The 16,026-nt window shown below is 37.0% G+C and overlaps 1 protein-coding gene across 1 annotated transcript in view; it reads right to left on the bottom strand.

Annotated features, from left to right (window-relative positions):
• Positions 1-16,026, bottom strand: part of LOC129247219 (dynein axonemal heavy chain 5) — a 119,371-nt gene that overhangs the window by 99,231 nt on the left and 4,114 nt on the right. Inside the window, exons 2-3 of the mRNA XM_054886253.1 lie at positions 5,978-6,137; positions 154-301 (exon numbers count right to left, since the gene is read on the bottom strand). Of these exons, the coding sequence (XP_054742228.1) occupies positions 154-301; positions 5,978-6,137 (308 nt within the window). The remainder of the gene's footprint in view (positions 1-153; positions 302-5,977; positions 6,138-16,026) is intronic.

Below are 16,026 nucleotides of genomic sequence, written 5' to 3'. Positions count from 1 at the left end.
CAACTAATAGACAGTTGATGTGCATCAGCTGCGTGAGCGGTCTGGAATTAGTTACACTTCGAGTGCCGGACCCTGTATTTATATACAAAAACCACTTAAATACATATAAATAAATAAATACATACAAAAAATGTATGCTTTAATCGCACTTACAAATCCTTTTGAAAGCCTTCTTCAGGCAACTGTTTTGAAGTGTTCACACGAAAGATGTAAATGCAAATCCCGGTGAAGCCACAAGTCCAGCCGTCAGTAAGAAACAATTTTTTCGGCTTTGGCGGTGCAGATCCGCTGGGTGATGAACCTTTTTCGCGAAAACAACCCGTCCGAGCGAAATACAAAATAAAAACAACAAACAGTGTTAAAAATGTGCTCAAGTGAGATTTACAAATACTCAATCAATAAGCATTTACATACATACATATTGAATTAGACCTGTCTGCTGGTGTTTACGTGATAAAGTATGATAAGTCAGATAGAAGTAAGTTTAGAAATAAGTGCCACACATACACATACAAAAACATATTCATTCGCTACAAACTCTTATCCATAGAAATAATTGTGTAAATTTGTTTGTTTGTTTGTTTGTGATTTATATTCTCCTTAACGTTGAAATTCTGATGAGTTGTTGTATACATGTATGGGAAATTTTACGACCCGCTAGATATCACTATGGTCGTGGCACTTATAAAATTCGATTTACATAGTGCAGGTTTGAATTATATAGATATTAACAGTCCAAAGGATATTTTTGAGGTATATTGGCCCAATTGAGTCCGTTAGGGTCGATATATTCCAGAAATTTGTATTTATGGTGCGATTTTGCTCACATTGGAATATACTTGTGCGTTAACCATTTTTTTTTGACGTGATAACGTCTTATAATTCGATTTAGCCGGCTGCACGCACGAAAAAATGTGTCGTTACCTTGCTCATTAGCGTTACCTTGCTCATTAGTGTTACCTTGCTCATTGCCGTTACCTTGCTCATTTGTCGTTACCTTGCTCATTGCCGTTACCTTGAATGAACTGCAAGCGAAAGCGCGGAACGAACAAAGCAAACGAACGGCAACGTTCGACATCTTACTCTCTCCTACTTAAGTGAGTGTATATATGTATGTATATGCGCATATGCCTTCTTATTGATTATTATTAATTTGATTTACTTGAAGAATTTAAAATAAAACCAAGTTTGTTAATAATACCTGTTGTTTTAATGTTATTATTATTAATTTTTTTATTATATATGAAGGAAAAAATGTATGGTAATATTTACCACATACCTTATAAGATATGTTGTATACTAATATATGTATATAAACATGCATATACATATACAATTTCACGCAATTTTCAAAAGAACAAATCTATATGTAAAGGTGCATACAAATCATATGGACATATCAAATATACGAATCTATTCCGTACGCAAGCAAATGTAAGCTAATGTGCTTGAACTGCAAGCGAGAGCGCGGAACGAACGACAAAGAGCACAATCGGCCCCCGCATTCGGCAACGTTCGACATCTGGCTCTGTCCTACTTGAGTGAGCATATATATGTATGTATATGCGCATATGTAGGTATATAAATTCACATACTTGTATTTGCATATGCCTTCTTGCTGTGTGCATGGTAATGAACCATTTCTCTGTTGAGAATAGGACGATGATAGAAAAAGTAGGAAATGAAAGGGAGTGTTTCGAGTGTAAAGTGTCTTGAAAAAGGCAAATCGATGATGGTGCCTCTTAGTGTTGTTGACTTATTAACGTCTGATGCACAATCGAAATTGAAGATATCTTTCATGAATTTGATAAATGTTTCGTCATTTTTCACGTTTGTGTAAATGTAACTTGACCTATTCCATTGCAATTCCATTTACCTCTTCCTCTATATCCATACAAAATATCTATCAAACAAATAAAATTAAAATTTTGTTTTGAAAATTGCAACCATTCCATCAATATTTTCTTATGACGTTGTCACGTTAAACTATCGTCAGTAAACCGACTTTACAGACAACATCTTTTTGTTTGTTTTTGTTTTTTGCCGGGACAGACTAGCAAGTACAGCACTCAGACACTCGACACAATTAAGTCCATTGTACTTCACTCGGATTCCCTTTTTAATTTTCTTTAAATCTACTCGACCTGCGAAGAAATCTGAGTAGATCTTGTGGTGCCAAGGAGCCAAAGTGGTCGCTTCGTCAACCACTTAAAAAGAAATGCTCTGCAAATATATATGTATGCAGTGCGCTTTACTATGACGCTCGAAATGCTCCCAAAAATCGTTTTTATAGCCCGATTGGGTTCATATTGAGATTAGTGATTAGATTAATTATTGTCATTTTTAATTTTTTCCACGTAAAAAATTTATTTTATGATTTTTAACACATTTTGATTTATAAGCAAGTCCTTTTTGTAAAACATTCCAGGTGAAGTTCTGTGCATTCTGCGCAAGTTATTAGCGTGCATACATATTTTATTTAGTTATTTTAATTAGTATTAAAGTCAAACATAGAACCATATATATGTATTAAAAAATTTTATTTTATGTGAATTGGATTACTCAGAAGAATTTCAAGGGGTTCAAAAGCCCTTCGAAATTGTATTTATTAAACCGATGAATATAATAGATTTTTATAGGCTAAGTGGGCATATTTTAAGGTTAATAGGCAATAAAAAAAGAAGAAAGTACAATTAAACACTCTATAGTACTATATATTCGGAGAGCACCTTTTTTTAGTTTTTATAGTCAGAGAAAAAAGTTGAAATATATACCATTGGATAGCATATGTGGAGACGGTTTGCACAATGTAAAATAGATATATAAGTGAATAGGTGCAGGTAAAATTCATCACACTATTTTACCTGTATTATGATATGTCATGCTATAATATGTATATGATATTATATATATATATATATGTATCATGATATAAAAGTTGATGAAACAACGGGAAACTTAAATATTGTGAATCAATACTATTATAAATTTGATTCAGAAATTATGATGGTCATGGATTAATTAATGATTATTTTTTATTATGCTTTTACGAACAAAATTAATTTTTTTTTCCAAGAAATTAAATGTTTGCAATTCATGAATAAAAAAAAATTATGATATTTGAAATACACAAATATTGGATCGTTTCTTCTTCTTAATTGGCGCGATAACCGCTTACGCGATTTTGGCCGAGTTTAACAAAGCACGCCAGTCGTTTCTTTCTCGTGCTAACCGGTGCCAATTGGACACACCAAGTGAAGCCAAGTCCTTCTCCATCTGATCTTTCCAACGCAGAGGAGGCCTTCCTCTTCCTCTGCTACCACCAGCTGATACCGGATCGAATACTTTCAAAGCCGGAGCGTTCGTATCCATTCGGACGACATGACCCAGCCAACGAAGCCGCTGGATCTTTATTCGCTGCGCTATGTCTATGTCGTCGTAAAGCTCATACAGCTCATCGTTCCATCGTCTGCGATATTCGCCGTTGCCAACGTGCAAAGGACCAAAAATCTTACGCAGAATCTTTCTCTCGAACACTCCAAGCGTCGCTTCATCGGATGTTGTCATCGTCCAAGCTTCTGCGCCATACGTTAGGACGGGCATGATGAGAGTCTTGTAGAGTGTTAGTTTTGTTCGTCGAGAGAGGACTTTACTGCTCAATTGCCTACTTAGTCCAAAGTAGCACTTGTTGGCAAGAGAGATTCTACGTTGGATTTCAAGGCTGACATTGTTATCGGTGTTAATGCTGGTTCCTAAATAAACGAAGTCTTTTACAACCTCGAAATTTTAACTGTCTACAGCGACGTGGTTGCCGATACGCGAGTGCGCCGACTGTTTGTTTGAAGACAGGAGGTACCAAACCCATTCGCTTTGCCTTTTTATCCAGTTTGGAGAAGGCAGAACTAACAGCGCGGTTGTTAAGGCCGATGATATCGATATCGCTCTTATAAAAAATTGTGCCTGAGCGATTAAGTTCTGCGGCTCGTACGATCCTCTCCAACATCAGGTTAAAGAAGTCACACGACAGCGAGTCGCCCTGTCTGAAACCTCGTTTGGTATCAAACGGCTCGGAGAGATCCTTCCTAATTCTGACGGCGCTGCTGGTGTTGAGCAACGTCATCTTGCATAGCCGTATTAATTTTGTGGGGATACCAAATTCAGACATCGCGGCATACAAGTAAGTCCAGTACGGAAAGGAGTTACTTGTATTCCGCGATATAGGATCGCTTAATACAGGTAAAATGGGATATTTTTCACATTAAATTTTACTACATCTATTCACATATATCATGTAAGAAGTTTCAACATAAGCTATCCATTTATATATGTTTCAATGACTATAAATATCAGGTTAGTCCATAAGTTCGTGCGTATTTTGCCAATAATTTCACTTTTGTACGATTTTTGCATAAAAAAAATTATTCACGGAATATAACGGAACTATTTATGTTTTCTTTGATATATTGTGCATTCAACAAGCGATTTTAATCGCGGATAGAAGCACGTGTTGTTAAAAAATAAAATGGAATCTTCGAAAGCGTACAAGAGGCATATTTTGTATTTTTTTATAAAAGTGGTAAGAATGCAACAACTGCTGCTGCAGAAATAAACACTGTTCACGGAGAGGATACCGTGAGTGTAAGGACTGCGCAAAAGTGGTTCTCAAAATTCCGAAGTGGTAACTGCGACGTGGAGGATGTCCCGCGCGCTGGTCGTCCTGAAGTCTTTAACTCCGACGCCTTGCTCGAACTCGTGGAAGCTGAGCCAAATTTGACAGTCGCCAACCTTCAGCAGAGAGTGCATGTGTGTTCTCAGCTGCTGCAACGGCTTGAAAATGAAAGTTTTTTGAACCTTATCGTTACTGGTGATGAAAAATGGGTCCTTTACAATAATCCGCTGTTCCTGTTCGCAAACGCCAATGGTTAGATAAAGATGAAACACCAGAACCGACCCCTAGAGATCGCCTTCACCCCAAGAAGATTCTCCTCTCTATTTGGTGGGATATGGCCGGTATTGTTTATTATGAACTTCTGCAACCAAACTAGATGATAACTGCTGATTATTATTCCCATCAGCTATCAAACCTGAATGAGGCACTTAAAAAAATCGATCGTCTTTAGTGAATAGACGCAAAGTTTTGTTTCACCCCGACAACGCAAGACCTCATACAAAGGCAAACATTAGGCAAGCTCAACGAGCTCGGATGGGAGCTAATGCCGCATCCACCATACGCTCCGGATATTGCTCCTTGTGATTATCACCTTTTCCGTGGACTTCAATCCCATATGAGTAACAAGAGCTACTCCTCAAAAGAAGCTTTAAAAAGGGATATCGAAGCGTATTTTGGCTCCAAGGACAAACCATTCTTTGAACAGGGAATTAAAAATTTGCCTAAACGTTGGAAAGACATTGTAAATAATGAAGGAAAATATATTATTGATTAATAAATACTTTAAACATCTTTTTTATTAATTTTAAAACCACCTTTAAAAACGCACGAACTAATGGACTGACCTGATACTAAAAAAAAGGTATGACTAAATTTTGCTCTCCGTATTTATATAACGTCGAATAACGTCGAAATTTCGACGCATGGGCGATCCTAGTATATAATTAATTTACTATTCTAGCAACTCTTCCCATAAGAACTTGCGAGAGTGAAAGATCATTTCTATTACTTCGTCGGTTGGATGGTGCAGCACGGTGGAAAGAATTTTAGAAATGTTTGCTGGAAAAAATTATGTGATTGGATTTAATTTGTGTTCATTATAAAACTGATTTTTTTTAATTTTTTTACAAGATTAACGTTTTTTTTTTGCTTTTATGTGCGCATATGTAGTTATGTACCTAAATATGTATGTATGCCTATTTTTAAGCTTACCGCATTTTTTGTAAATAAATTAGTGTAAGAAAGCCTATCGATATTTACTTATTTTATATACTAATATTTGTGAGAGAATTCCATATAAAAATATACCCTGTGGTGTTTTTGAGCTGCTCGATGCGATGCCACTGCGCGAGGGTCCTGGTTTGTTAGGGTCCTGTGCTGGTTGCGGCTCGGGCTCATCTACTTCTTGATAGAACCACAAAAGCTTGTTTTTCATGTTGGGCAAAAAGAGCTGATTGATTTCGTCCAACTGCCAGATAGAAATTTTGATACATATACGAGAATATTATAAATGTAATATGTTTTTTTTTTATTAACTTTCGTTTATTTGCAATCTATTTTTAAAATAATAAGCAAATAATATAACTATTTAACAATTTGACTTATATTATTAAGCTCCATTGAGGTCAATAATAATATATATGTATACTACGAATAATGTGATTTTGAGGGAAAATTTACTTATGTTAGTAATATAGGTGAATCTGTAAATGATATATGTGCAATATCTCGGGACATATTGAAACATGCGTCCGATTTTATAGTGCACAATAAAACATGGTCTGATCACATGTCTATTATTTTAAAAATGCAATTGCCTGCAAGAAAATCAGCTTCAATATGCAAGACGAACTTGTTACCAAAAATTGTTTGGGATGAATTACGAGCAGAATTGTATAACAAGAAACTTATTAGCAACCTACAGAAAAAGAAATATGTAAAAAAAGAGCTAGATCTTGAAGATTTAACTGAAATAATTAGAATATCAACTTCACAGAGGCGAAATAAAGAAAGATTAAGAAAAAAATCGGAATGGTTTACCTGGAAATGTCAGTCAGCTAGAAAGATGTCATTAAAACAACTGAGAATTTATAACAAAACTTTGAGTGGAAGTGATAAAAAGAAATATATTCAGGCAAATAGAAAATACAAGAAACTGTGTGAAGACAGCAAGAAGAATTACTATGACAATCTTGAACTAAGAATAAATGAGGTTAATAACAGTAAGGATTGGTGGAAGATGGTCAACGTCCTTCGGTGTTCAGTTACAGAATCTTGTCTAGAGGTATCGCCAGCAAAATTCATGCACTATTTTCAAACATTATTAAATCCAACTCGCTGTGCACCATGTATACAATATGTGGCAAATTTAGTAAGGGATGATTGTCTAGACAGACCAATCTCAATAGATGAAATCAGATTGATGTTACAAAAAACGAAATGTGGAAAAGCCCAGGTTCAAACAAGGTTCCATATGAGTTCTTTAAAAATGCCGATGACCGGTTTCTTGTTGAGTTGGCAAACGTTTTTAATAGGCTATATAATATGGGCCAAGTATCTGAATGTTTCGAAACAAGTCTGATATATCCGCTCTTTAAAAAAGGCGATAGGAAATCTCCCTCCAATTATAGAGGTATCTCATTCATGAATTGTGTTGCAAAGATAATGATGGGCATTTTAAATGAGCGACTCACAAGCTGGGTAGAAAATAAAAATATTATAACAGAATTTCAAGCAGGTTTCAGAAAGCGACATTCAACTGTAGATAACATATATAACCTAGCAGCAATAGTCCATATTAAGTTTAGGGAGAAGAAAAAAGTGTACGCGTTTTTTGTGGACTTTAAAGCCGCTTTTGATACTTTCCCTAGACAACTATTGCTATACAAGCTTCATAAAATAGGAATCTCCACCAAAATGGCAAACTTTATTGAAAGTTATTACAGAAATACATGTTCGATAGTAAAAGTAGGAGATGAAATGAGTGAAAAATTCAAAATATCGTCAGGAGTAAAGCAAGGGTGCCTGCTTTCACCTTTGCTCTTTGCTCTTTACTTGAATGACCTGCACGACTGCTTGGAGGGGGGACTCTTTATAGATGAGTTAAATATCCGTTTGCTATTATATGCTGACGATATCGTCATATCGGCAGATGAGGTTAGTGCCCTTCAAAAAATGATAAGCAACTTAGAAAAATACTGCGATAAGTGGAATATGCAAGTAAACTTATCTAAGTCAGCTATAATGATTTTTCGGAGAGGCGGTAGAACAGAAGAAAAAGAAAAGTGGTTTTTTCACGGCGAAGTTATACCAATAACGAAAGAATATAATTACTTGGGTGTAAAGCTAACATCAAAACTCAGTTTCAAGCAACATATAGAAAATAGAAATGTTCTAGCGAAAAACAGCATAAATGCAACTTGGTGCACATTTCTTAGTAAAAATAAAATTAAGTTGTCGGCAAAATGGAAACTGTTTTTAGCGGTGACTAGAGCAATCCAGAGTTATGCTGCTCAGGTATGGGGAAACTCGTTGTTTGAAGAAGTAGACAAAATTCAACTTTATTTTTTAAAAAGGGTACTTCATCTCCCGAGTAATACGCCATCTTATTGCATTCTCTTGGAGACAAATGTTCCAAGTTTTCATTTGTATACACTGCAGCTTCACTTAAAATATATATTCAAAACGTTATTTGAATATGATGATAATAGATTGCCTCATATACTATCAAAAAAGATTTTAGAAAAACAGATATTTTGGGTTGAAGAAATTAGTAATCTAGCACAAAAGTTAAATATAACATGTAACTGGGGCACTTCAAATAAAAGAGAGTGGAATAGAAATATAATTTCAATAATAGAAAATCTTCATGATTCGAATATTCGAACTTTATGGGAAAGGGCACACCATAACAACGCCAGAAGCTATTTAAACGATAATACTGGAATCTATAAAATTATGTGGATTATAAAAGCCAGATGTGATTTAATATACTTGGGAAGCCAAAGGGATTTAAATTGCACTTTATGTAACTTAAATGAATTAGAAGACATCACACATTTCTTAGGAAAATGCCCGATACTTAAAAGAATTCGTCAAAGATTTTTTGGAAAATATAGTTTAAACCGAGATGAAATCATAGATATTTTAAATGGTGTTGGCCCTTCTGGATATAATAACTTATTTAAGTTCATCACTGGTGCTATAGAATATAGAAAATTAATTTTAAGCGAATTCAATACATAGTACCATAGTAACATATGTAAAATGTATTATAAGATTTTGTTTTTTCTTTTTTCTTCCGACAAACGACCTAGTGTCACTGTCGTACGTTCTAATGTTAATGATTAAAAATGAAATGTAATGTTTATTTTAAGAAAGTCGAACAATAAATAATAATAATAATAATAAATAATAAATACTACGAATAATGTACACTTATATTCAGACTTATGTGTTAGATTTTAAAACATTTTAATTTTAGATTTATCTATTAGGTTCTGAATGGAATGTCTAATACATGATGTCTTTTAAGTCTAGTAATTTCATTAGTTTCATCAAGTAATGCAATTGCTAGCGGGTTATCGTGATAACTTATTCTCTTTGTGGTAATTTTTTTAATTTCATCTTTTATAAAGGGAATTTCTAGATCAGTTTGTATGGCTTTATTTGTGACGAACCAGGGTGCACTTGTGATAAGTCTTAAAGTTTTTGACTGATATCTTTGCAGAATTTCTATGTTAGAATTGCTAGCAGTTCCCCACAGTTGTACTGCGTAGGTCCATACTGGCTTTAGTATAGCCTTATACATATATTAATATTTTGTTATTTAGATTTAATGGTGATTTTGGTCCTAGTAGCCAGTAAAGTTTGTTTGTTTTTATCTTTAACTGAGTCTTTTTTGCTTGAATATGGCATTTCCAGGTTAGCCGTTTGTCCAAATGTATGCTAAGGTATTTGACCGTATCATGTTTGGGAATTATATTACCATTTAGATACAGTGAAGGGCATTCTTTCCGTCTCAATGAAAACAAAACATGCACTGATTTGTTTGTGTTAACTTTTAATTTGCATCGGTCCAGCCACGTCTGTATCTCGTATCTGAACTAGATTGGTTGCATCAATTGGCTGACTTGAATGGTATAGCGGTGTCATCAGCGTATGTAGCCATTAGGACATTTTCGGTTTCGGGTATGTCAGATGTAAAAATCGTATAAACTATAGGACCAAGTACGCTATCCTGTGGTACTCCAGCTTTTATGTATCTAATATCAATTATTTCTTCATTTACCTTAACGTAAAATGATCTTTCGGTGAGGTAAAACTTTAGTGTTAGATAAAATGGTGCAGGAAGTATTTTTTTTTAATTTATATAACAGGCCTTGATGCCATACTTTGTCGAATGCCTTTTGTACATCCAAAAATACGACTGAACAATATTCCCTTCGTTCAAAGGACTCGGTTATGAAATTAACAAAACGGTGGCATTGTTCAGGTGTACCATGGTATCGGCGAAAACCAAATTGATGTTTGGGTATGACCTTATTTTCTTTCAGTATTGGGAATACTCTGCGCAAAAATAGTCTCTTGAATATTTTGGGGAATATTGTCAATAAGCTGATTGGTCTGTAAGAGGATATTTGATTTTCAGGTTTTTATTTATTTATTTATTTAACAAACGCCAATCGGCAATATACATACAAATAAAAAGAGGGTACAGAAACAGAACTTATAGAGGGCTGGTATGTAATACAATGATAAAGAAAATGGGCCGGACGGTTCTTGAGAAAAATCTATAGGATGATATTTTTGGCATTTCGCAGAAAAGTATCGTAGGTTCCACCATAGAAGTCGAGAACACCATGAAGTGAGTTGACGCAGACTGCCCGCAGACTGTTGATGTTGTACCGAATGTAGATATCTTCTGTAGCTGAAGCGGTTGATGATGAATGTCGGAAGGCTAAGGTCTTGCAGAGCTTACGCTGCACTCTTTCAAGTCTAGTAATGCCTGCTTCAGTGTATGGAGACCAGATTATGGATCCGTACTCCAGTATTGGAAGAACTTGAGTTTTGAAAAGACGAATCAGGGAGTAGGGATTCTTGAAGTCCTTGCTATTCCTAGTTATAAAACCGAGTATCTTGAAAGCTCTCTGAGTTATTCCGTCTATATGCTTGTGGAAAGTTAGTTTTGTGTCAATCGTGACACCGAGGTCTTTGATGTCATCCACCTCCCTTATTTTATCACCATTGAGTGTGTACACTGCAGGTAAGGGAGTGCGCGATCTCGAGAAGCACATCACAGCACACTTTTTAAAGTTGAGATCCAGTTTGTTCCTTGCACACCAGCCAGAGAGATTATCGACGTCCTGTTGTAGTAGATGACTATCCAGCACACTAGTGATTGATCGATAAACTTTAAGATCGTCTGCAAAAAGTAGGTATTCCGAGTTGAAGTCGTTACCAATATCATTCACGAATATGCTGAAAAGAATCGGACCGAGGTGAGAACCTTGCGGAACACCCGAGTTAGCCACATATTCATCGGATAGGTGGCCATCCACTTTGACCTGCAGGTGCCTACCAGCTAAATATGACCTAAGCCAGTCTAACGCTTTGCCGCCGACGCCATATTTCCTGAGCTTGTATAGCAAGATGTCATGGTCAACTCGATCGAACGCTTTTCTGAAGTCAGTATAGATGCTATGAACACAGGTGTTGGTATTCAGTGAGTTCAGTAGATAGTTGGTGTAGGCGAAAAGGTTAGTTGACGTTGAACGGCTACTAATAAAACCATGCTGTCTTGTGGTAATGATTGGGCCAAAAGCAGCAGAGAGTTTCGGTAGGATCAGCTTTTCAAAAAGTTTAGCCAAGGCCGACTGAATGCAGATTGGCCGATAATTCGTGACTGTATTCTTTGGATCTTCTTTATGAATGGGGCTGATGTACGAGAGTTTCCAGTCTGTAGGAAAAACACCACACTGCAGAGACGATTGGAAAATGTGTGTCAGCGGTTCACAGAGGCCATTGGCGCAGTTCTTAAGAAAGGCATTCGGTAGGCCATCAGGTCCCGCACCTTTTCTAGGATCTACGGAGTTCAGTTGCTTGAAGACATTGTCAAAGGTAACCTCAAAGTCATTTAGGTTTACCGATTGCGTGTAAGGGTGTGAGTGTGCTAGGGTTACGCTATCGTCAGACACCGGTGCATATATGCTTTTAAAGAACTGTGCAAATAAGTTACTGATCTCTACGCCATTTGATGCTGATTGATTATCCCAGACCATGGATGCTGGAATGTCACTGTTTCCTCGCTTCTTATCCTTGATATAATTCCAGAACGCCTTGGTATCACCTTTCAGTGACCCTTCTACCCTATCAACATACGCATTATAACACATGTTGCAGAGATTTTTGCACTCTTGCCTCAGGTTACTAAAGAGTATGTAGTTTCGCCTGGTTTTCTGTTTTTTATACTGTGCGTGCGCTGCTTTTTTCAGGATGATTTTCTCAGTTAATTCCCTAGAAAACCAAGGTGGAAATCTACTGGGTTTGCTGAAGTAAACCGGCACGAATTGGGTAACACCTTCCTGAATAATGTTGTAGAGCCAACGCAGTTTATCATCAACAGATTTTTGCTGGTACAAATCTGTCCAATTGGTTCTCATAAAAAAGACATTCAAGCTGGCATAGTCCGCCTTCTTGAAAGCATAGTTAGGGATACCGACCGGTGTTAAGCTAGGCTGGAAGTTGAGCTGACAGGCTAGGGCCGGGTGATACTTGTCCTCAGGAACCAGAGCAACAGTTCCATACGGAATTGTGTTGGTGTTGCTGAAGCAAAAGTCGAGTAAGTTTCCCTGCTCATTGAATACACGATTGCATTGCTTGCATCCGGATGTAGAGTAGCTGTCGTATAACAATCTCGTGCATTCATTTCTGGGTGAGATACTTGCCATGTTGAAGTCACCAAGGACCAATAGACTGGCATTCTGGAAGCTATCGGAAAGAGAAGAAATAGCAGATAAGTGCGTGTGATAGGCTTCGTACATGGTATGTGGCGGTATATAGACACAGCCTAAAATAAGATTGCCATTGTTAATCTTAATTTTAATAAAGAGTTCCTCAATATTGTTTTCCTTGATTTGAATCGATTCTACCTGAATGTGCCGTTTTGTAGCTATGAGCACACCTCCACCACGCTGACAACCACTCGTTGCCTGGTTACGATCTCTGCGATAGATGTTGTAAGTGGGGTCCAGTACTTCACCGTCATGTATAGCGGGCTGTAGCCAGGTTTCGGTGATGCAGATGATATCGTAGTGACTAATTGACGTGGCTTTGAGAAATTCACAGAGTTTTGTGCGTAGACCGCGAACATTCTGGTAGTAGACGGTGAGATTTGTCACTTTCCTCCTCCTCTCTGATCGAACGAAAATTCTTTGTTACTATTTTCGGTATGCCATTCACATATTTTATTGTCTTGCTCAAATCACCATCCTTCTCAAGGGAGGCAAGGTCAGAGCGTAAGCTCTTCAGATATTCCTGCTGTATTGGAGTGAGATCCGGTTTGAAAGATATCGTGGTGTTACCATCAGCTGGCTTACTTTTGAGTAAGGTGAGTGCATCCGTTGCAGTTGGGGTCACTACAAGTAGTGGACGGGAACGACCTGGTGTGTGTCGTCCCAGTCTACGAAGTTTTAGGCCAGTTGAGTCACAAGATAACTCTGGTGGCAGGATAGATGACAGACTTGATCTATCATCCTCCAGCCGCTCCTTTCCAGTTGCTTTAGATGATTCAGGGACGTTGAACGCAATGACATTAGCCTCGCGGCGTTTACGTTCGCTCAGCTCTACGAAAACTGCTTCATTGGATGCCGGTAAGCTTACATGGGAGTTAATCTTATTCTCGACTAACGTTAACTTGTCATCAATTTTTGAGCATTTATTGGAGAGGTTAACATTTTGTTGGGACAGCTTACTAACCTCTGCTCTGATGTCTGCCAGATTGCTTGTAATTTCGGACCTAAAGGCCTCAAATTTTTGCTCATACTGCTTGGTGAAACGCACAAAGTGTTTATCCAGCAGACTATCGAGATTGCCCATCGGATCCCGTTTGTCGTCCTCCTCTAATAGATCGCCGAACGTGCGGACGCTAACCTCACTTTCGCACGGATAGCAATGCCAGGCCGCTTCACCTTTCTTAATACGATTTGCCAGATTCCTAAAATCAGCGGTTGAGAGATTGGTACATTTATGATGAAACCAGAGACGACAATCTGAGCATTGAATACTAGATGTTCCCTCGCGGACAATTACAGAGCACTTGCCACAGTATGCCACTTCTACGTTTAACTTTTTTGGTCCCATAATTACAGGAACAGAGTGTAGAAGAATAGATACAGGTGTTAGTTACGACAGGTAGCACGCAGAATCACATTAATTACAGAGTTGCGGTTAATACTGCACAATTTATCAATTATTTTTAATAAAAACACTGAGTAGCCGAAAACACGTGTTTACACGTCAGCCAACGTCAACGGTTTATGTTTGTCGGTTTAAGGACCATAACTATTTCGGCGCACTTCCACTGCGTAAGAAAATAGTTTAATCTTAATATTGAGTTATATAACAGAGTTAAGAACATAACTCCTTTTTTCGGCAAACACTTGGCTACTTTGGCGTCAATTTTATCATATCCAGGAGATTTGTTGCTACACAGGTTTTTAATTTCAGAGCGAATTTCATTCGGTGTAATATGTTTGATCGGTAGAGATAGTTGACATGGGGTATCGAGAAATGCTAACACATCATCATCGTTGTTGCTTTGGTTTATAAACGGAGAACACGTTGCCTCTAAATATAATATGTGAACATGTTTTTCTTTGTTCTGCCCTCCTAAGTAGATAAAAGAACAAATGCTGCAATACATACATACATATGTATAATTCGGGATCGCCCAATTAAGCGAAGTTTTCAATACAAGGTAAGGGTATTTTTATTTTTAAGGGTAATTCGAGAGCTCCGTTAAATTAAATAATTTTTGGCAACCATTACATTTTATTTCATAACTTGGAGCATATCGCTACACTCGATAAGCGCATTGACATGTGTAGAAACGACATTAGTTTTCGGACCCCCAACACTTGTAAAATTTGAGTATATTTAGAACTTTAGATATATTATATACAAAATGAAGTCCAAAATAAATACAAATGACGCACATAAAAATGTTTTTGATGGCGCCATCTTTTTAATGAGTTACATCTCTAGTATTAGAAGGTCATCCCCAGCTGACTTCCAGTGAAAGTTTGGTGACATTCGGTTCAATGGAAGCGAAGTTATTGTGTCTAAAGTGTCAGTATGTTTGTGTCATCGGTACAAAAATGAGTTTCGAACAAAGAGCTAATATCAAATTTTGTTTTAAAATCGGTAAAACGTTTACCGAAACATTTGAATTGATGAAAAAAATTTATGGCGATGATTGTCTATCTCGTGCCAGAGTTCGTGAGTGGTTTCTACGTTTCAGAGATGGTTTTGAGGACATAAATGACAAAATCAGTAATCACCGAAAACTCCATCGAAATTGTTGGTAAATTTATCAAAAATGAATTGAAATCATCGTTGAAATTCATGGAATCGGAGTTGAATATCTCCAAAACATCGATTTATCGAATTTTAACTGATCATTTGAGCTTACGAAAGGTCTGTGCACGTTTCATTCCGCACAAGTTAACTGAGGACCAAAAATTGCTCAGAATTCAACATTCGAAAGACGTCATTAAAAAGGCGAGAAAAAACACGAACTTCCTTTACAACATTGTAACTGATGATGAAACGTAGTGTTCCAACATGAACCTGAGACTAAGCGTCAAAGTGCCCAATGGAAGGCTCCAGACGAGCCACCACCCAAAAAATCGCGTGAGGAGAAGCCAAAAATTAGTCGATACTCATTTGTTTTTCCGATTCCAAGGGATTCGTCCACAAGGAGTTCGTACCAACGAGCCAAACTGTCAATGCAATTTTCTATCTTGGTGTTTTGAAGCGTTTGTTGCATCGCATTCGTCGAATTAGCCCTGAATACCGCGAAGGAGGAAACTGGAGCTTATTGCATGATAATGCACCAACTCATCGATCCCCCCTTGTGACTGATTTTTTGACTAGAAATCGCATTTTAACCAGCAATCACTCAGCGCATTCGCCTGATATGGCTCCCTGTGACTTCTAAAAAAAATAAATACATAAATAACACTAGTTTACAATTTTTCACTTTCAAAAATGGTCCTCGACCAAAAGGCGTTTTTTAAACCAATTTGAGGTCGCTGAAACCAAAAATGAATTTTATTTTTTTTTTTCAAAGAACGGTT

The sequence above is a fragment of the Anastrepha obliqua genome, chromosome 1, assembly GCF_027943255.1.
Source record: "Anastrepha obliqua isolate idAnaObli1 chromosome 1, idAnaObli1_1.0, whole genome shotgun sequence".
Classification (NCBI taxonomy): domain Eukaryota; kingdom Metazoa; phylum Arthropoda; class Insecta; order Diptera; family Tephritidae; genus Anastrepha; species Anastrepha obliqua.
This window is presented reverse-complemented; position numbering and strand designations above follow the sequence as displayed.